Below are 22,621 nucleotides of genomic sequence, written 5' to 3'. Positions count from 1 at the left end.
GGAATACAAATCCCTAAGATATCTAATGCCGGGCCGACCCACGGCGAAGGTGAAGCGGGCGTTAAGCACTGCCCATATGTGGGCCGATCCCGAAGATAATGCAATGCCGGCGCATTTTGCGTGGGTCATATACCCGCAGATGTGCGAACGCCTGCCTACCAGGACATGCGAATTGTCTCCGTAGTGGCAAGGATGGCTTTTCCTGCCCACATGCAGGCCATGCAAATGTAGACGAATTTTCAAACACATGCGAATACTCTATAAACACTGGCACGACCACAGTGTAGCATCATCGTTGAAGCTGCTCAGATGACACGCGAATAAGGCTTATCTCAGAGCAAGACGTCTGTGCTTCCTTCTGGAAAAGCTGTACAAGGGGTGCCGACGAGCGCACCTAGCGATAGTATGGGTTTTGTTCTTTCCTTAGCCTCATCTCTAGTTAATCACGTTTTTTTTTGCCTTCGTCTACTTATGTCCGTGTTCCGGTACAATGAAGCTCAGTTGGAAGTTAGCGCTTGTCGTCGCCTGTGACGCTGTGTACTCGTCCTCTGCTTAGCGCTGTAGATCTAGCTAATTATAGCATCCCAGCTAGCCTACACGGCTACCGTTTTAACGTAGAAGGAAGACTTCTTGTGCCATGAAAAGCGGCAAAGGTCCCGGTATGTCAAACTTTGCACGAACTATCCCTTATAATTTATTTCTTGAGGGAACTGAATTGTCTTACGTATTTTCTTTTATTTTTTGCGCAGTGCAGTGCAACGACAATTAACATACCGCATTCAGTTTTTCGGGCGTTCACTCTGATGTGCGGTAATCATGTGAATAAATGAACCACCCAAATAAAACTAAAAACTCTGAGATTACATGCACGACTTGACGTATATTTATACGATGTGAGTCATTGGTGGTTCTATTTATCTGCGCCTTGCAAAGAATCGATTGATGAACACCGCGTTGAAACTGTTGCGTCCCCAACGTTCGTGCAAAACAAAAAACTATATGCGGCTGCCTTAAAGGGAGACTACAGGAATATCATTAAGTGAACGTGGACTGTAGAAATACCGTCCCAGAAACCTCGAAATGCTTGTTTCGTGCCAAGGAGAGACTTATTTTAAGAGAAAATACGTTCTGAAGCGTCCGCGTACCTCTAGCGCAGTTAAATCGCCCGCCCTCAGATCGAGGAGTACTGACATCATGGTCTCATAGTGACTTTCGCCATCGGTGAGTAGAACGGCATCCGCAGACGGCGCTACGGCTTTTCTGCGCAAAACGCGAACGCGCGGCCAGAAACAGAGCCAAGACAGAGCCGACAGCAGAGCGAAAGCAGGAGTATGGCGGCTAGCGGAAAGAGAAACGCGCGACCATAAGCTGGTACTTTATTCTATGATGCAACCTTCGACGCTCGTCGCAATGGACCCTGACAACGACAGATTGGCTCGCGATGCTGGGCTCAACTTCAGCGATTTGAGCACTGACGAGCGCGACCTGCTGCTGAGGGCTCGCACTGCCGGCGTCGTTGCGTACTACGACGGCGACCTCGACACCGGCTCTCTGGAGCGGGAAAGCAACAAGGGCTTCCCGCGACATCACATGGACGTTGCATTCTCACTGCTTGTTCGAAATGAAAGTTTCGCGAGCCAGCAGAACCCGCACAGCATGACGCGATAACGATACTACTGAAACTCCAAAGCGTGCGCGGCGCAGAGTTGAGCGAAAACGAAACCTTTCGACCACCCATACTACGGAAGGGTAACGTCAAATGTTATTTTTTCTTAGAATCGAATAGACGTAGAAAAGTAGCATTTTATTCCGTCTTATAATCGAATGAAATGATATTTTTAATACGAGTGGTTGAGTATTAGTAACACAAATTATGAGGAGTGCTTTCGTCATCGGGCTAGTAGCGGAATGTCGCTGGGGGGTCTCAAATCATGTCATGCATTTACGTCAATTTCTCAGTACTAAAGCTCTGTTCGCGACTATATTGACTCCTTAGACGTTCTACAACATTGCTCTACCACTTTACCTTGACTTTCTGGTAAGCTTTAGTGTCCCTTTGGGTGCTTGAAACATTGCAGTTTTTAGAGCGAAGCTATTAAGAGCTAGTTCCCCCAGGAGGCACACCTTCTCCTTTCCGGCGTCTGCGTCGACGCCACATGCGTTCGTGCCGTCGAGTACGCGCCGTGACTGACACAGCCCTACGAGCATAAAAAGTCATTGCATCACACGTGGGCCGATCACGAAAATAGTGCACTGCTCGGCCGACCCACGGCGGAGGTTAAGCAGGCGTTAAGCACTCCCTATACGTGTGCCGATACCGAAGATAGTGCAATGCCGGGCCGACCCACGCGGGGGTGAAGCGGGCGTTAAGCACTCCTCATACGTGGGCCGATATCGAGGGTAGTACAATACCGGGCCGGCCCGCTATGGAGGTGAAACAAGCTTTAAGCACTAACCATACGTGCGCCGATCCCTAAGATAGTGCGATGCTGGTGCGACCCACGGCGCAGGTGTTGTTCGCCATTAAGGGGCCCACATACCCAGCTTCGCTGGTCATCCTTCTTCAGAGAGTGGAAGAGCACTGAGTTTTTCTTCATACGTTCGTATCCTAAATGTTTCAAAGAAATGTTCTGTATGAATTGTGCAATAAGCGTGTTGGTACTGTATTTATGTTTCCTTAGCGCTATATACAGTCTTTGTCAAAAGTACACATGCTAGTTCTCCTATGACCGCCACGGTCACTACTGGCTATTTTCAGCTTTTAAGGACTTTTGCCATGTCATGACACGGCAAAAGTTCCAACTTACTGAGGAATTAAAAGAACTATTGCACTCATTATCACGGGCGCCATAAAAACTTGAGCACACGGCAGAAAGACGTTTATGGTGAACGCGGTGGTTGGACCATGTATTTTTTACAAAGGCTGCACAGCAAATCATATATATGCAGTTCTTTAGTACAAAAAGTTTGAACCGGGTTTAAAGAGTGCTTGTAGAGCTAGTATTAAAAGTCGAAGTTTCGGCCGAAAGGCGAGGCATTGATTGCGATAGCAAATTAGTGGATGGCTGTATTAAGTAAGGATAGCAGTAGTTTTATCGGCTGTTTGAAGTCGTAGACACAGGCATGCTAACTAAATCGACAAGCATGGTGTCACGCGCGCGCAAGCAAGCATGCGCACATCTCACTCGATGACCGCGGAAGCCGGCTGTCAAAACACTGGAGTGAGAAATCGCGGCAGCAGCAGGGAGCGAATTGGTCTTCGTGCTGCCTCTCGCATCAACGCGCACTAAGCCGAGAAAACACAGCGCACGGCGGACTCTGTTCCCTGCGCAGAAGGGTTTCGAGATAGAGTGGCCCGGGCAAGCGCGCAAAGTTCACCCGTGGCCACCTGGGCCACCCGTAAAACGACCCCCCCCCCCCCGCACCCGTCCACCACACCCTCCCCCCGGAGCCTAGTGGGCGAGCCTAAAGCCCCTTGATAATTTGAAACTAGCGACACTCTCCTCCTCGCGGCGCTTTCCTCCTCGATTCTACTCGCCCGCCGGCTGCGCACGACACGCTATTCCTCCTGGGCTCCCGCGGACGGGCCGCAGGATTCTATGGAGGCGTGTTATATTGGGCCAGTTGCGCGCCCCAGTGGGGTTGAAAATTTTGAGAAATGCTAATAACAGCATCGATAATGCTTATGTTTATGAGAAGGTTGGTTTTTTCTTAAAGCCGTATGAACGGGGTATCCTGATTTAAAGGGAGCTTTGAGGCGAGTTCTATACTCCAGACAATTTTTCTGCCACATGATCAGATGCTTTACTTCGTGCGTCTGGTCTAGTATTGCTTGTGACACATCCCTTTGTGTGTGGCTTATTAAGCGAAAGCCTTAGTCCTCTGTTTCAAGGTCCCGTTGTGAGCTACAGAAAATATCACGTGACCGAAGGAAGGCGGGAAGCGAACCAAAGCATGTGCAGCCGCGTATAAGAGATGATTAATGATTACCAAAGTAATGATTGATTAGTGATTGGATTGTTGTTCATGCACCCTAATCCACCCCAATCGGTTTTATACCCTTTCAACAACACTTCACCTTAATCCACCATAGTTCTCCACGCACCTAAATCTTTATTCATGCAATCCTTCGTAATGCACTCTAATCCACATTAATCTTCTTTAATACACTCTAATCACCCCTAATCCTCCCTAATCCACCCTATGTCAACCACTAATGATTCATTAATTAAGTTGGTTCATCATTCTCTCATACAGGGGTGGACATGCTTTGGGTCCCCTCTGGCCTTCCTTGGGTCACGTGATACTTCCAGTTTAGAATCCGACCTTGAAACATAAAGATCTAAAGGCTTTCGCCTTAAAACTTAAAAAAAAGCTCAATTTTGACTAGTGAACTCTCATCACCTACAATACTACGGGGATACTTGCCACGAATTTTTTCAGGGCGCAAAGCAGAGTCAATAATACTGCGCTTCCGACTGAATAACAACAGTTAGCGACGTGCGAAGTGATGGAGCCACCCCAGAATATTAAGCATACTGAGGACAACTGCAACAAAAACGCTGGTGAGCAGGCCAGAAGAATGATAAAAATATGCAGCATTACGGGATGCTTTGCTACGAGCTATAAGATAGACTCCTCAGCTCGCAAAACAGACAGACAGGTAAACTTTATAAAAAGAAAAATCAGAAAACCGCTAATGGTCGGGGCCCCTAGTCCAGGGCTCCGCTGGCTCTTGCCATCTTCTCGGCTCTCTTTATCAGCTTGAGCTGGTCGTCGAGGGCCGAGCTGGACAGCAGTGCCTCCCATTGCTCCCTCGTGGTGTTCGTGTCTAGGTGTTCTATGTTTTGTAGTGTGCACTCCCACGTAATGTGGTATAGGGCTGGCGTGGCCCCACACCATGGGCATTCGTCCCTGTAGGCTGTGGGGTGTATCCGATGTAATATGTGTAGGTTCGTGTAAGTGCCTGTCTGGAGCCTACGCCAGGCAGCGGCATCTTCTGTCTTTAGATTTCGATGGGGTGGTGGATATCGCAAGCGACGCCCTCTGTGGTAGTTAACGATGGCTCAATACTCGAGGTCGACAGGGTCCGGGTCTTCAGCAGCCGGCGTGATGAATGCTCGGTTATGTACGAATCCTCGAGCTGCTCTGTCGGCCTTCAGGTTGCCCGTGATGCCAGTGTGGCCTGGTATCCAGATGATGGTTTGGGTGGTGAAGTCCTCAGGGTCCTCCTTGAGTATTCGGGCGAGGATTTGTGCAGAAGGTCTTCCAATTCTTCCCTGTAGGAAGTTGCGGCAGGCCTGCTGGGAATCCGTGAGGATCGTCAGTGATTGGTTTGCGTGTAGGCCCTCGCGGATGGCTAACGCGATGGCCATCTCTTCGGCTTCCGTGATCGTGCAGGGGCGGGTCGATGCAGCGGAGTTAACGTGGCCTCGGTTGTGATATACCACTGCCACTGCGCCCTTGTTGTTCGTCCCATACATGGCGGTGTCCGTAAAACGGGCCGTGGTATTGAACCTGAACGCTTTCTCCATGTACTGGGCCCTTGCTCTCCTCCTGCCGGAGTGTAGGTTAGGGTCCATATTGCGTGGTATCGGGGCAACGTGAAACCTGTCCTGGACGTGACGAGGTATTAAGCAGGTTTCTTGGGTTCGTGTTGTTATTGCTTGGAACCCCAAGGTTTGTAGGACCTGCCGGCCCGTGTGAGTCCGCGCAAGTCTCTGTTGTTGCGAGACGTAATGGGCTTCTGTCAGTTCGCTGAGAGTGTTGTGCAACCCTAGCGCCAATAATTTTTCAGTCGATGTACTCATCGGCAGGCGTAGAGCGGTCTTGAACGCCATCCTCAAAAGTGTGTCGGCCTGCTACGTCTCGGACTGTGTGAGGTGGTAGTAAGGCAGGCTGTATGTGATTCTGCTCCCTACCAGACCACTGACCGGTCGGAGGGTGTCCCTTTCCTTCATTCCTCTGTTCTTGGATGTTACGCAGGAGATCATGCGTGATATCGCCTTGACACTGGTTTTGAGGAGTGTAAGGTTGTGTGTAGTGCGCTGGTTGGACTGCAACCACATGCCCAGCACCCTCAGCAACGGCTTCTCTGGGATGAGGCCCCCGTTGAGGCGTACCTCGAGTCTTCTTGTTGGGTCTGTGGGGACTGCGTGGTTACCCCGGCCTCGCCAGACCGTAGGAGCTCAGATTTTTCGGGCGAGCATTGTAATCCCCGTTGGCTGACGTATTCTTGGATTATATTTGCTGCTGTTTGCAGGCGTTCTTCTTTTTCAGCGAGATACCCTGTTGTGGTCCAGAGTGTTATATCGTCTGCGTAGATTGCGTGCCGAAGACCTGCTACGTCCTGCAGTTTGATTGCGAGGCCGATCATGGCAACGTTGAACAGCGTGGGAGAGATGACAGCACCTTGTGGTGTTCCCTTGTTGGGAGGGTGGTACACTGAAGTCTGGATCTCTCCCATCTTCAGCTCCGCCATGCAGTGGCTCAGGAAGCTCTGAACATACTTGTACGTTCGCACGCCGCAGTTGTTGTTGGCCAGCCCTTCTAGGATTCCTTGGTGGCTGACGTTGTCGAAAGCCCCTTTGATGTCGATTGCTAGGAGGACGTGTTCGCCGCAGCGGGAAACGTTGCTGAGGACTTCTTCCTTGATTTGGAGTAGCACATCTTGTGTGGACATGCCTGCGCGGAAACCGAACATGGTGTCCGGCAGGTGTTTGTTATCTTCCAAGTGTCTCTGTAGTCTCGTGTTTATAATTTTTTCGTACACCTTGCCGAGGCAGGACGTGAGCGATATGGGTCTGAGGTTTTCAATTGCCAATTTCTTGCCCGGTTTGGGGTTCATGATTATTCGTGCGTGTTTCCACATCGCCGGTACCGTACCTTGTTCCCAGTGTTTGTTGAGAAAGGCCGTGAGCGCGGAGATAGACTTGTCGCTCAGGTTTCTGATCATCGAATTTGTGATCTGGTCCGTGCCCGCCGCTGTGTTACGAGTGGTGGCTGCGATGACCGCTCTCATTTCATTTTCGGTGATAGGTTCGTCCATTAGCGGGTTGGGTTTTCCTGTGTAGAGTGTTCTACATGGTTGTGTGGGAGTGGGATCTCCATAGCACTTGGTCTTGATGGCATCGATGACGTCTTGTTGGCTGCTTGGGTAGGTATGTAGTAACCGTTCCAGAGCCCTGTGTCCTTCTCCTTTGGTTTTGGTGGGGTCCAGGATGGCTTTGAGGATGTGCTACGTCTTGGCCGTGTCCAGCGTGCCACCGAAGGAGTCACAGAATCTACACCAGTTCGCGGAAGCGAGTTGCATGGCATATTCCTCTGCTTCCGCGTTTATTTGTGCTATGCGCGTCTTCAGTTTCCTGTTATATTTCTGTTTTTTCCAGCGGCGGGTAAGGCCCCGTTTCGCATCCCACAGGTGTAGTAAGAGGGGATCCACCTCTGGGGTCTCTTCCGTTCTGGCGATTTCCTTTGTGTGGCGTTGTTTATGTCGACGGAGGTTGTCGCACCAATCTTCCAGATTCGTGATTGTGTCGGCGTCCTGTTCTTGGGCTTCCCTGATTTTTCGCCAGTCAGTGAGTTTAGCTGTGCCGATCTGCCTGCGTAGGCGTCTAGTCTGTAGTGTTATGTTTAATATGAAGTGATCGCTGCCTAGGTTTTCGAGTGTGTTGAGCCATTCGGCTCGCGTGGTTTGAGTGATGAAGGCGAGGTCGGGAGTGGTGTCGCGTGTGGCGTTGTTCCCTTGCCTCGTCGGTATGTTCGGGTCTGTGATGAGTGTGAGATGACACTGTTCAATTAGTGTTTGTAGCTGGAGACCCTTCCAATCCTGCCTCTGGTACCCCCACAGGGTGTTCTGAGCGATGAAGTCACCCATGATTACCAGGGGACTGTCTTTAGCGAGGCGGAGGGTGTCCCCAAAGAGATTTCCTTTGTTTGCCCGCCTTTGGCTAGGGGGGAATAAATGTTGAGTACGAAGACGCTCTGTTTCTGGTTGCCTTTGTATATTATTTCTAGAAGTACATGTAGTGCGTCCACGCCGTCTATGGGTTTGTGTTGTATGGTTGTGATGTTTCTGTCTACTAGTGTGGCTACCTTCCACTTGTCGTCTTGACTTGTGTGGTATTCTTCGTAGCCATGTAGTGTTGGTCGGGTACCGGGCCCTTCCAGGGCTATGACCCCTGGTGGTTTTGAGGAATGAGCGATCAATTGTGCCAGCAGCCCTTTCTTCCTGCGGTACCCACGGCAGTTCCATTGCCAAATTTCTAAGTTTTCTTTGACTTGCCTGTATGGTCTAGGCATTGTTTGACGTTGTGGTCGGTGATGTTACGGTTTGGTTTGGTGCTGCTACAGGTGTGGCCCTGTGAAGGTTCTGTCGTAGTGTCTTTCGTAGTTTTATGGAGTGAAGCTGGTTCTTAAGCTTGCTGTCTACAGTGGCTTCCATATGTTTTATTGCTGCATCTGTCCGCTGTATTGCACTCTGTGTTATTTGTTCCAACTGGGCGCGTGTAGCGTCCATAAACGCTTGCATCTGGGTGCCGATGGCATCGACATGGGTTTGTAGGTCAATGATGTCCTTGTGTGGAGCCGCCTCTTGTGGTGTTTGTGTGAGCTGTGTCACTTGTTGTTTGAGTTGTCTGTTTTCTTGTGTGAGTGTCTGTATCTGTGCGCGCATGGTGGCGAGTTCCTGTTCCAATTTCACCGATGATGGCGTCTGTGGTTTTTATATGAAGGGGAGGCTACTGCTGCCCAGCTTACCTCGTGTTCTTTGGTGGTAGTCCTCTTGACTGAGGCTTCCTTGGTCTTTCGGTGGTGTTGCTGGGGCCCCTTGTCTTTGAGTACCGCGATGGCTGGTGCTGCCTGCTGTCCTTGCTTGGGCGTCGACCGAGATCGCCGTCTGGGCGACCGAAAGTGAGACCCTGGGCGAGAGTAGGAGCGAGACCTGGACCTCGGGTTGGAACCGGACCCTGATCTGTAGATGCTCGGAGACTCCGAGTAGTCGAAGTCGGAGCCTTCCCGCTCGGAGCTGAAATATCGCGGGCGAAGATCAGCCGCCTTTGTCGAGTGAGTGACCGGGCGGGGCTGTCGTTGGGTTTTGGGTGTGGTGGTGGAGGCAGGCTTCCATCTGGGTGGAATGTGTTTGAGCTTGTTGTTGCACTCTGTTGCGGCGGTGAGATGGGCCCCTCCGCACAGGGCCCACTTCGGAACACAAGTGTAACCGGCGTCAGGGTTAATGTAGTTCATGTAATTAATGTAGTTGCAAACGTTGCACGCACGAACCGTTGGGTTGGGGCAGACGTCTGGTCCGTGTCCGGTGATTCTACAGATGCAGCAGAACTGCCTTGTCGGCTGGTAGTCTCGGCAGGGCATCTGCCCTCCATAGTAGTACACAAATCTAGTCACCTGTGGTCCCTCGAAGTGGAGTAGGGCTGTCTGGGATTTTCCGAGCATACGGGCCCGCACGATGCGGACTCCATGTGTGCGGACCCGAAGATTCGCCATAAGCTCTTCTTTGCCGGTGCCTGCGTCGATGCCGTGTACGACACCTTTAAGCAGGCCCTCGGGTGTTGATAGGTACACCTTAACGGGGTGTGATCGTCCGTGAAAGGTGAGGCTTATAATTTGCATGAATGTGGCCGCCGTGGCCTCGTGAGGTGTGCTCACGATGATGGTGTTCGAGCCGTGTCGCAGGCGGATGATGAAGTCGTCCCCCTTGCAGGTAGGCGCAACTCCGGTGCCTTGGACGATCGCCTTGGCCACTTGGTGGGTCTGTAGTTCGAACGATGAGGCCCGGGGCAGGGCGTATAATGATTTTCATATCAGTGCGCGGAAGTGGAGGCGCGCGTCGGCGAGGCCTGCTACTTGCAGCCGCGTCTTCAGAAATAGGTGTTCCGGCTCCGCGCTCTTCGCAGGCAGCTTGCGACGTGGCTTTCGCGGCGGCGGCTGGCACCTGGGTTAGAGCTAGCCCTAACGGTGTGGTTTTCGATGGCGTGGTTTGCCCGACTGGATCTTGCTCACCAGTGGATTGTTGTTTTTGCAGGCGGCGTTTCCGATGAAGGGAAACGACCGTTTGCCACTGGGATTCTTGATTGTGGAGCTGCTCCGAGAGGACGGGAGACGGCCCGGGCAAGGCCTCGTCAGGCAGGGGTCTCGGGTGACTCTCGGATACAACTTCCATGGTTTCGGTGTCGGTGGGTTGGTGGGCAATGGTGCCTGGGTTCCCCGCGATCGTAGCGTTCCAGGCTGGGTCGTCCCCACAGCTCACCGTAGACACTGTGGCTGCTTGCGGGTCTCCGAGCTCCTACGCGCCAGCGTTCGGCGTTAGGGCTAACCCTACCGTCGGCGTGGCCGAACGAATAGGGCTCTCGTTGGTCTTAAAAGTGCGGCTCACCGAAGTTCGGTTCCGTTGAATCCCCTTGATGTTGCTTCGGCCAATGTCATGCAGCCACTGCTTCCTACGCAAACCGTTACGCTTTCGTTGTGGTATCATAAAAACGGCATAACCATCTTCAGGTTTCTTGCTGCAGTTATATGCGCAACAGCCCGGCATAGCGCTAGCACATAGACCAGAAACACTGCGCACAACGTTCGCTACGCCGAGCTAAAGCACCGAGCCAGCCGTACTCAGGAGGAAAATGGCGCGAACGAAAAAGAAAAACACAAGCAAAACTCAAGATCCGCGCGTTTCCAAGGGCAACGGCAGGGAGACCATCGCCGTGCAGAAAAACGGGGGCAAAACTGGTTGCCGTGGGGGGGACACGCAAGGGGCGAGGAGGAGGCTGGAGGTCGCGCGGCGGCGGCAGAGTTCAAAGAGTGGCGGTACTTTCATATTATCAAGGGACTTTAGGCGAGCCTAGCTCTATAAGAAAATAATTACTATCGAATGGGTAAATCATCATCATCGCCTCGTTGAGAGCGGGAAGCTAGGAGTGCTCTGTGACAGTATCACGTGTATGGATCTGTACATTAAACGGCCAACTCAAAACTGCCTGAATACGACGCTGATGTTATCAATGGACGTATGTTAAAAGCTTTTTGAGAGTATAATCCTTTGTGGGTCTGTACTGAAAAGATATAAGTGCAAAGGTGTGTACCGGAGTGCAGTGCAATATTGGGACTGTTAGGGCGAATTTCCGAAATTAAGCTTCAGTAATTCGTGGAGGCGCAGCCCACGTTTCACCATTCAACAATGCGCCGCAACAAATCTCTGAAATGTGAAACTAGAACATTCTGTAGTTCGAATACGCTATGACTTCTCAAATACTTCGCGGCGATACGAGTTTAAATGCAGTGTTACATAGCTTTTTGTGAAAGTAATTATAGCTGTCATTACCGTAATTAACTGTATGTAAGTAAGTAAGTAAGCGTAACCGTAACCGTTAAGTAACCGTAAGTAATTAACTGTATCACCGCTGAATATTTCAGAGAGCGAGTGCGTAAAGCGCTGGCTCTCTTGATGTGACTAGTTATCGTGCTGTTTGTAGATGTGATGCAGATATTTAAAATATATGTCACATCAGAAAGGAACACCGAAAGAGGGCAGCGGGTGAGTGGCATGTGAGACCTCAGGCGAAAAATAAAAGGGGAGGAAATACAACGTTCCAAGCATTCACAAAATTTAAAAGGAATGCATTAAATATGGAGATTTCCTTGTATTTTACAATACCTGCTTGAAAGTTCATAGTGCGAAACGGCTGGAACTACTTTGTGAATTTACAAAATACTATGAAAATGTGCGCTATGGACCCTCTTCCCGGCGACCCCGTGGCCGCTGCCACGTTTTATCACGTGGTTACGCGTCCATTTCTTGCGCCAACTGCCTCCGTTGCCTCCGCGTTTAGAATGGGTGTGTATGACGCAGATCTGGCCTAGCAAACCCCTTGTTTCAGGAGATATCATAGACGGTGACTGGATGGACGACACGGAGCTTTGGCCACAGCTTCAGAGAACATGCAAAATTTGGACGCTGATCAAAATATATGCCCAAACAGCGCGAGCAGCGTATATGGTGCTTGTTTTAAAAGCGAGGCTAAATATGTATTCCGAGCTATCCAAACTTTTCACTTATGAATTGAAACAGCATGTTTTGCCCTTCGTTCTTTATTTGGCGAATATTTTGAAGCAGTATGCTTGTCACATTTCTGACGCAGTACATTTCCTTGTTGCTGTCGCTCTCTGATTATTTCGGCCTAATCGCTAGGGGGAGTGCTCAGTTCTGATATACAGCGTGTTTCAGCGAACACTTTCAAAAATCTTTAAAGGTTTCCTGTGGCAGATATCACAATTCTGGTTCATGAGCTGGTCTACTTGAAACGGCGTACAATACTTGCACAAAAAATAGAGATGCAAAATCGACTAATTTATAAAAAATCACTAATTAAGTTTTAACTAATAACATTATGGCCCATATTGCAATTTACAAATTCTAGCCGTGGAGTTCGCAAGGGGGATCCACTTGGAACGAATTCTCAAGATTACACCAGTTTTGAGATACAACTTCCCGAACTTTGCGGAGAAATGCATTGGCGTCGCAGTTAATTTGTTAACACAACGTCGTTTCATGCACCGAAGCACACAAGTAACTGGAACGCCAATGCATTTCTCCGCAAAGTTCGCGAATTTATATCTCGAAACTGGTGTCGTCCGGAGAATTTGTTCCAACTGGATCCGCCTTGCGCAGTCCACTGCTATATATAGAATTTGTAAATTGTAATATGGGCCATACGATAATTAGTTATAAAGTTAATTAGTGCATTCTTGTTAATTAGTCGATAATGCATTTCAATTTTTTGTGTAAGTAGTGTCCGCCGCTTCGAGTAGACCGGCTAATAAACTAGAATCGAGCTATCTGCCACAGGCAACCTTTAAAAAATTTGAGTGTTGGCTGAAACACGCTGTATTTGTTTTTGCCGCGCACAAGGCTTGAAACATAGCCGTTTTGTACATTTTAGTACCTTGTGGCAAGGATGTATTATCGCTAGTAACTCGCTTACTCTTGTGGACCATCACGAAACATTCAGCTTCGACCATTCTTGCGCTATTGGTGCAGTCCTTCGTTTGTCGTGCGCATATAGGGCGCGTATATTTATGTGTGCGTCCATTCACTTACTGACACGTTGGCGACAAAGTGTGCGTAAGATTCCGTGCACGCTGGGGCAGACGTGCATAGATACTGTGCGCGAAACGTACTATGACAGAAAGTGGCGCTACTCCCTTTGTCATTGTTTAAGGAGCGGAACTCACTCTTGCCGACGTTGTGGGGCTGAAGCACTTTCTTCAAAGGTTAGGCACACTAGAGCTGTGCACGGGCCGCAAACGCTTCCCTTCATAGCTTTTTTACTGGGAGGCGCCTGCAAGCGGCGGCTTTTCCAAAGCGTCGGTACTTGGTAGAACCGAAAACGCATTCCCAGCCTCCGCTATCCTTCGTTTGCCTTTTGTTGGCGTTTGTACTTTTCTCCCGCCCTGTAGATTCCATTTTTGATGAATAAATACATTGCACTTCCTGCTGTATCTACATGCGAGACGACAAGCCTACTTTCCCATAAGGTACGCAGTCGAGATCGGGGAGCCCGACCGGTCCGTCCGAGACATAGAAAGCCTGGCCCGAGCCCGGCCCAAGCCCGAGTAAGAGAATCTCCAAATGGCCCGAGCCCGCCCCGCGGGCCGGGTCCGGGCTTTCGGGCCGGCCCGAGCCCGTGCGCAGCTCTAAGGGATACAACGCTCGCGGATGGGCGCATTTCTGTATCCTCGAAGAAAGCTGTGCATCTCGAAGTGCCGGTAACACGTACGGACAGTTGCCGCAATGGTCCGCGATCTTGGCTACACAGATTCACTCCAATCCTTAATATGCTAGTCACTATTTTTGGAGCCAACTACTGCACACATCTTCAATCCACGGGATTCAATCCGGCATGACTAGGAGCACAGTGCGTTAGCGAAAACTCAGTTGCATTTCCGGCAGCTGATCACACAGAACCAAGGTGGAAGCGGTAATGGTTTCGTATTCGTGCGCTCTCGCTGAGGCGACGTGCGACGCGCCGCCAAAAGCGCCATCTGATTTCTCTAGAACAAACTACTCCGTGAAAGGGGTCAATAACTCATGTAAGACAATTTGGTCTTAGCGTATGATATCACATAAGAAACATGTGTCCAAACGCTATTGTTGGTTATACACAGTTTACTAAATATCATATAGTGGTTCTACGCCACTTAGGCGATAGAAGCACCTGAACATCTCGCCATGCGGATGCCTCTTGTATTTTTTTAAAAGGAAGATGGGAGAATGGCGCATGGTCCCGGTATTTAAGCCAGCTGCTTGACGAGCAAAGTGCTAGGCGGTGTCTGACATAACTGCCCCTGAGCTACGTGGGCGCAGCACTCAAGTCGCCCCATTAGGATGATCTCGTTTCCTTAACAATGTCCAGTTCAATAATTATTAACGCGGCACTCATTAAAAAATGTGCATTGGTATGTAATTTTCGACGAAACTATTCCCCACTGTCTACTTATGAAAATTTCACTTCATGGAAAGGCTAACTGAAGCCTTCAGTTGTTCACTTGGTGCACTGCATAAGACGTCTATCGAAGCATGGCTTTGAAAATTTGTTTACATAACTTGCTTTTTAAATCCCGTGCATACTACATTTTTCGGTGCAGCTAGATGATATTGGTTGAGATCCCATCGAAAGATTAAGTTGAGAGCTTAAGCATAGGCTCAAGGTTTCATGATCAGGTTAGTCATGCCCCACTTTTATAACCGCCAAAATTGCCCGCAGCTGTGCCGTGATCGCGAGTACCACGATGCCTACAAGAGCGATCTGTTCAAGTGCTGGTACTACGTTGACAAGAAGAAGTTCATGACCTTTGTCTACGACGTGCCCGAGACACTACGGTACAAGGTAATTAGCATCTTCAGCACAAATGAGTCGAGCCAATGAATTCGTTTTCTCCAATGTCGTTTTAATCCTGAAGCCACTAGAGACTGTTGTGAATGGCCAGTGTTGAGCTGACATAGCCAACATCAGCGAAATCTACGGGAGGATAAAGAAACCGTCGCTCAGACATAAAAAAATTCTGAGGTTTTACGTGCCAAAATCACTTTATGATTATGAGGCACGCCGTAGTGGGAGACCCCGGAAATTTGGTCCACCTGGGACTCTTTGACGTGCACCTAAATCTAAGTAAACAGGTGTTCTCGCATTTCGCCCCCATCGAAATGCGGCCGCCGTGGCCGGGATTCGATCCCGCGATCTCGTACTTAGCAGTCCAACACCATAGCCACTAAGCAACCGCGTCGGGTGTCGCTCAGACATCGCTTAACATTGGCCTGAATAAAAGAAACACGTCATGCGAATAGCGAATTCCTGATTGCATCACTAAAAAAAAGTTAACAGCCGCTTGATGTAGACTATGTGTTCTTTCAGTCGGCACAAATTCTCTAAATTCATAAAAGACCGATGGTATGGGCTCTACGTATCACAGTTGAACGAGGATTTTCCAAAACCCAATTTTATGAATTTCTTGATTTTACGAAAAAACGGGGAATGCGGGAGACGGAAATTCAAGACGATGAGCAAGACGAGAACAAGGTGAAAGCAGGAGCCAACGTTTCGACCAGTGGACTTGTCTTCATACGTCGCCTTGGCAACATACGTCACCTTGAAGAAGACAAGTCCACTTGTCGAAACGTTGGCTCCTGCTTTCACCTTGTTCTCGTTTTGCTCATCGTCTTGATTTTACGAAGCAATTAAAATTCCCCAAAGTTATTCCATTAGGTGTAATGAAACTACCAATTGCATCTTTTGGTGGAATATTGACCATGCCTCTCGATATTTCGAAGCCACACCAAAGAAAAAAAGCGGGAAAGGAAACTAAAAAATGCCACGCAGCAAAAGACACGCTCTTTGGGATCGCGCGCGGGAATTCGCGAATACAAGGCTTGCGCTGACTGACTGCCACGCTATCCCGCCAGGCGTGGACTTCGTCGTCTACGTAAGCAATGACGACAGACATGAATGCAACAGAAAATTGGGATAGCTTGAGACGCTTCTTGCCGACGCAGAGCAAGCGTGAGAATATGACACGAACGCACACGTAGATCGCGTGCCGACAGCTAGCGAAGTCACGGACGCCATCGACCTCCTCCTAGCAATTTGCCGAGGCTGAGGAAACAAGAAAATAGACTCGTCGCTTTGGCGACCCACGTGAGCAGCGTGGCACTCTCATTGAAAAACCATAGGCAAGTAAAGATAACCGATTTTTTTTTTTCACGAGAAATAAATTGGCCGTCTAACCGTGGAGTTTTCGTATCTTTCGATTTTACCAAATGCTCGAGTTTACGGACTTTCCATCACTCCCCGTCGACTACGCAAAATCTGGGCGCGACTGTATATAACTTGTCCCGCTCGACATGTTTTTCTTAGTACCAGCAGGAAGATATTCATTAGCGTCACGTCTCTAATCTTGTACCGCTGTCGTTACATTCCTTTCAAGTTTCGTTGTTACTTTCCGATAACAATTGCACCGACATGGGGCTAGGCTAAGGAAAAAAAAGCTCATAGACGGGACTTGAATGACCGTTAGATATGCATACGTGGCAGCGGGTCCCGAGCCTACAAGGCTGTACAGTGTGCTTTTCTATGGCAGAAAAAAAAAACAAAACAAATTCACGAGTTGCTACATATACATGAAACAACAGCAGGTTCCTCACTTTAAAAGCAGATTATAAAATAAAACAGAAAATTAGAAAGAAGATATGCTGGCACATCAAATTACTCAACCTCTCCAAACGTGAGGTTAGTAATAACGGAGAATGTGTTGTCTGTGTCCACACGTGTTTTAAATTTTATTTACAAGCAAACTAAGTACGTCCCATCACTTTCTTTTACTTCAATTCTACGAAAACTACTATATCAACTGGCTATGAATTTGCTGCCTTACTTGCTAAATAAAGTATTCCTTATATGTCCATAGCTTATCAGAAGTGTACGTGGAAAGAAAATAATTCGTAATGCATTGGTACACTATCGCATGTACATCTGAAGCTGCTGCGTTGGGGCGCTTCCCTACACGGAATCTAATTTATTGGGTATTGAGAGAGTGGAAGGTCATATGAGATAAAGCATTGCCGAAACGAAGTCGTCATTGATTAATCACTGCGCTTTGTCTTCCTTGCCTCAACTCCGTTATGCGTATGCGTGAAGTCTTTTTTCAGTACGTACTGCGTGCGTATATTTTGCAAATCTGTGTTGCTGTTGAATATTAATTTATTGACTACACGACGCTGGCTGCGTCGTTGCCCTGTTCGAAGACATTTGCGCACGCGGTTAACGATGTGGGTCCGTTTTTACAAAAAAGCTCCTGCGCTACACTCTTAGACAAGTTTTTTGTCCCTTTTTTAGACCTTTTTTTTTTCACTCAACAATAATCATCTGCCTTGCTTGCGTTTCCTTTCTTGAAAACGTACGTTTCCTGTCGAAAATGCTTTCTCGTGCTGATAACGTGCATGGCGTTTGTGAGTTGGAAGTACCGGGCTCGCAGCGTTAAGGAAAGTAAATGCGGACAAGATAGACGACGATTATCGTTGTGTGGCAAGATACGAGCCAAAGGGTGCAATTTTGTTTAAGAGTGTAGAATTGTCAGTAAACGCACGTAGGAACCAATCCTGATGTACGTGCGTATTATTTGCGAAGGCAGCCGGCCATTAGAAAATGATACTTATGAACCACAAGCCTTGTTAATTTGTCCGTTGGTTTGTTTATGCCTTCATTCTCAAGTTCTGGCTCGTTTCTAAATTTTACAAGTTTGCATTAATCTTCAGTTAGACACCGATTATCAGACAATTTACTCATAAGCGCCTGTCAATATGCATATATACCTTGCAATTGTTATGTCAAGGGTTATGTGTTTTTACTTCTTTCTGTTTTATTTCGAAAGCTCTGCCTTAGCCGGAAGAACGCAACCACACTGAAGTACGGACTCACGGCGGTGGGACTTGAGTTTTCGGATTACGATGGCTACTGTGGAAGGGGAAAGTTTGCATTGCTGACCACAGTGAAGAGGACACTCGAGTTCTTCAAGCAAAAGTACAAGTCCCCGGACGCCTACCAGGACTGTCTGTCAGCGTAGCGCGCTGCTGTTATTGGCACCGGAATATAAGATGTGTTACACGAGTCTGTTACGTATCTGATGTTAAGAGTAAGATAAACTTCTTAGTCGCTGATATTTCTGCATTTTTCGCGCATGGCTGGGTGGGAAGATATTAGTGTGGCCGATCCCACAGAGTCTCCCACAAAAATTACTAGAGGGAACTCTGGCGCTGCAGTCGTTGTCCTACCATGGGAATGATGGGAAGTACATGGATTTGTCTGATCTTCGTGCTTGTGGATTCAGACGTTCTTGTGGCTTTGTATATTAGCTATATAAATGTTATTGTCGTATATTTCAGCGCAACCTATATATAGACCGTTTCCTCGGGCGAGGAGGATAGGGCGCGCGGAGAGCCTTGCCTCCTCTTTCGCTTGGGCGATCCGGCGCGGCGCTGCTTGAAAGTATTGCTGTCGCGTGCTGCGGAACGATTTCGAGATGTTTTAGATCTTACTTTGTGAAATTTACGCCATGTTCGTTCATATAAGATCGTCAAGGAAGCCTTTCAGTGCATCAGTAACTATACTGTAAGCAGAAATACGTCTTTGGGGCGCGAAAATGTGACGCGCATAATCAGCCGCGGTGTACGCGCATTATCAGTCGCGGTGCGTACATGTGTTGTTTACTATTTTGCTTATATCGATTTTAATTCAACAAAGAAAACCGGCATTTCTGTATTATGCTACGTTCAGACTATGTTCGTAAGGCGCCGATTTTTCGTAACATGCGTAAGCGGAAGCGCAACAAGCGTATGCGTCTAGTTCAGACTGCGAACGTAAATGTACCAACATGCGCAATTCACGCGAAAATCGTGGGTGAGAGTGTTAAAGGGTCGGCAACATTTACGGCTGTGATATTACGACCGTTGCGACACAGCCAATGACCGATAAGCTTTCGGTTTTCAACAACCGGTGACGACACTCCCGTCCTCCCGTCTGCAGACAGCTCCGGGCGCGGGAAGTGCAATTCTGTGCGCACGATTAGGTTGCCTGTGTTCGTGCAAATGTGTGCAGTGCGCCTTGGGAGACTGTTTTCAGTTCATGTGGTTGATCCGCCGAGGAAATTGATGGCCGCAGATGCGTGCTACGAACTTCGATGAGTTGTCTCACTAGGCTTTCTAGGAAGCGGAACTGCGGGGGCGACATGCGCATAAAGTTATGAAACATCACAGCGTCACCAACTCGGAGCTTGGCAAAAAGGTTGTGAAAATCGCCGTCCACGGCCCCGTCGAGAAATACTTGCCGCTCCCAAACCCTTCTGCGTCACCTTCGTCCTCTTTGCGCGATTGAATACATGACTATAAGCTTGTTTTGAACGTGAATTTCTTCGATCTCGGCCAGCGCTCGCCTGTTGACAGGAGCCATATTGGACCGCTGGTGACTTCGATTCTGCAGCTCCAAATTTGATTGGCCTGTTGTAAAAGCCGTAATTTACGCAGCAGTAAATGTGAACAAAGGTGCCGGCTTAACTGCCGTAACGTTTTTTACAACCGTTACGTTCGATACGCCGAAAAAGCTGTCACGCGCGTTACGACCGTAGTGTGAACATAGCTTTACCAGCAATAAATGGTAAATCAGCTCATGGTCTGATCGCTTGGCGTAGGGAGCAAAACATAAAACGTAAGAGCGCATGCTCGTGCACGGCCAACCTAAGGCAACCACGAAACATCTGAGCGGCAGGCGCTATCAAATATTTGTGATACACCGGCGTCGTCCTCGCGCATTTAAAGTCTAGTAGGCTTCAAATAACCCCATGTCTACGCTAGCCTTCCTGCATCAGGCCGACGGCTCTGCTCAACACAGCGATCACTGCGGTTGATGAACCAGCACGATACATATGCGCTTCGGCATTGTCTTTTTGGCCTGCATACAGCCATAACCTATGAGAGGGATCGCATAAAAAGAATGCGATGCATAAAAGAGAACGGAATAAAAGAATGCGATGCATAAAAAGAGAACGGAACGAACACAACCGAAAAAAAAATCGGTTATCATCCTCTTTCTCGAAGAAGCAAGAGAAAACTGGCTAAGGCCGCGATAGGACCTCGCATACTCACTCCGCACAACGTTTATAAACATGTAACCGCTGATGCCGTATGCTTGGACCATGCGGTATATAGAACAAAGATATATGTAATCCAGCACCTACCACTGCTTAGGACGCTCGCGCAATTCGTAAACAGTCCCTTTGCTGGAGAAGCTTAATTCAGACTGTAGGGTATGTTGTGATTACTTGCCAAAAATATTTTATTCAGGGGTGGAAACCACATCCATCCAACCAAGTAGTCACGCAATGTAACCTGCAGCGAACAGTTTGAACGCATGTCGTAGTATAACATCACAGCTCATATTGTAGCAGAACAGTACCGGCGCTGTTCGGATCGTCGCGTATGTTTCATGGCTCATAAACCGCAGCTTAGAAATAGAGGATAATACTGCAATATGGTCACATTAGTGATTGGAACATTCAGAAATACACAATTGATCTCCGAGGCTGATTGTAGGCTCAAGTAATCGCGCACACATCGCGCTGCGTGTTCCGTTCACCTCAACGGCAACATAAATTTATGCCATGATGCCTTAAACCACTTCAGCACGCCTCACAGAACCGTTTACCACGTAGAAGACGCACGTCATACTAAACAGACCGCACGACCGCGAAGACAAACGCCAAAACCTACCGCCGAGCGATGCATACCTGCCATGCAAAAGACCGCCATAGAGACCGCTTTCACCCAAGCCAGTATGGCGCTGCTCATAGGCGGCGCCACTGCGTTCACAATATGGCGGCGCCTACGAAAAAACAGTCTATATTCTTGGAAGTGCACAAGACGCCGGGAACGCGTACAATTGCTATTAATTGCAATGATTGAGCTTGTCCAGGTGGCCAAATCGAAACGCGCCAAGCGTCTCAAGGCACTGGCATGCCGGCGATAAATTCATAAGGGCGTTTCATTCGTTTCATTCGTTTTCATTCGTTCGTTTGTCGAGTACCTGTGTTCCGGATGTGCAGTCTTTACCCGCGAATGCTGAAAGCAAAAGTATGGCCTTCGAGATTTGCGTTTGCTACTCCGAGGGCGTTGTCAGTGACGCGTTTATTTCGACACCAACAATTATTCCCATAGTTTGGTTGCTCCACTGTGGCACTTGCTCTTCCGGGTACGTGCCTTCGACCACCGCCCACGAGAGTTTATGGGTCCCCTCCGAGCATATTGGATGGCAGTCGCTGTGCTACGGCGACCATGGTAGCACAGCTCTGCGGAGCACTTCGGGCGATGTGACGTGTTCAAGAATGGCTGAGTGACAAAGGCCGTGTCTTTTTTACGAATTCGTGGAATTCATCTTCAAGGACTGTCGCGGTCCTTCACCCCACCAGTACTGCACGTCACCCGCCGGCTCAAGGGGACGACTGAGCCCTCGCACTTCCGGCGACATGTGTTAGATCGATAAATTTTATTTATAGGGAAGACAGGTCGACCTTCGCAAGTGCGCTTTAGTCTGCTCCTCAGCACTGGCGAAGAGGAAAGGAGAGTGAAAGTGCTGGGATGGATGATGGCGATGAAAGAAGTGGCGAGTGCTTATGTACGTTAGACAGTGGCCCTGCTAGATCCGCTGGTCTAGTTTTCTGTCATGCGGAAACTTAAACAGCGCTTTAGTAGTCCGCATCGAAGTTTCAGTGTCAGGCCTCCTCCGACAGTGATTGCTCACCAACGTACCACAAAGAAGCCATGGATGGATGGATGGATGTTATGAGTGTCCCCTTTGGAACGGGGCGGTGGGTTGCGCCACTAAGCTCTTGTTACTGTGCTGCCTAATATCCTATCTAGGTTAACCAATGAAAAAAGAAAAAAAAACACTATAATAATAATAATACTTTATTGATGACTTCGGAAGCATACAGTGCAAGAATCGGGCCTGCCAAAGCCACAGTGGGCTTGAACGGCAGTGCCTGGCAGACAGCGACAGAGCCATCAGTAACAGTGAAAAAAAAAACAAAAAAAACACACATACACACTCACATGACAGGCTTCCAATCACGCATTCATGTGTCTAAGAGCCTTTCTAAGACCATATTTTGTTTTCACATCTTGTATGCTTTGAGGAAGTAGATTAAACATTGCTGGGACATAATAGTTACGAAGTCTTCGACCATATCTCGTCTTACAGCGGGGTGTAATGTAAGGATTCTTTGGTCTCAGGGAACGGACAGGCACATAAGGAATTTTATACTGACTTAACCAAAAATGTTTTAAGATAACAGTTTCAAGCAGCAAAGAATTGAAATCAGGTAAAGACAAAGTTTTGAACACATCAGATTTGGGGGAGACATCATAAGCAACATGCTTCAGAATGCCACGAAGGACGGAGTTGACCCGGCTTACCAAATGTTGAGCGCCATGACCATATGTAGATATCCCATACCGGATTACACTGTAGCATAAGGCATGTACTACAAGCTTTCGGACAGACAATGGCAT

The 22,621-nt window shown here is 48.6% G+C and overlaps 1 protein-coding gene across 1 annotated transcript in view; it reads left to right on the top strand.

The window, feature by feature from the left end:
- The window catches only part of LOC139061341 (uncharacterized), an 83,883-nt gene extending 65,669 nt beyond the window's left edge, over positions 1-18,214 (top strand). The window contains exons 9-10 of the mRNA XM_070541254.1: positions 14,775-14,897; positions 17,935-18,214. Of these exons, the coding sequence (XP_070397355.1) occupies positions 14,775-14,897; positions 17,935-18,126 (315 nt within the window). The 3' untranslated portion in view covers positions 18,127-18,214. The remainder of the gene's footprint in view (positions 1-14,774; positions 14,898-17,934) is intronic.
- The last annotated feature ends 4,407 nt before the right edge of the window (positions 18,215-22,621 follow it).

The sequence above is a fragment of the Dermacentor albipictus genome, chromosome 6 (genome assembly GCF_038994185.2).
Source record: "Dermacentor albipictus isolate Rhodes 1998 colony chromosome 6, USDA_Dalb.pri_finalv2, whole genome shotgun sequence".
Lineage (NCBI taxonomy): Eukaryota > Metazoa > Arthropoda > Arachnida > Ixodida > Ixodidae > Dermacentor > Dermacentor albipictus.
This window is presented reverse-complemented; position numbering and strand designations above follow the sequence as displayed.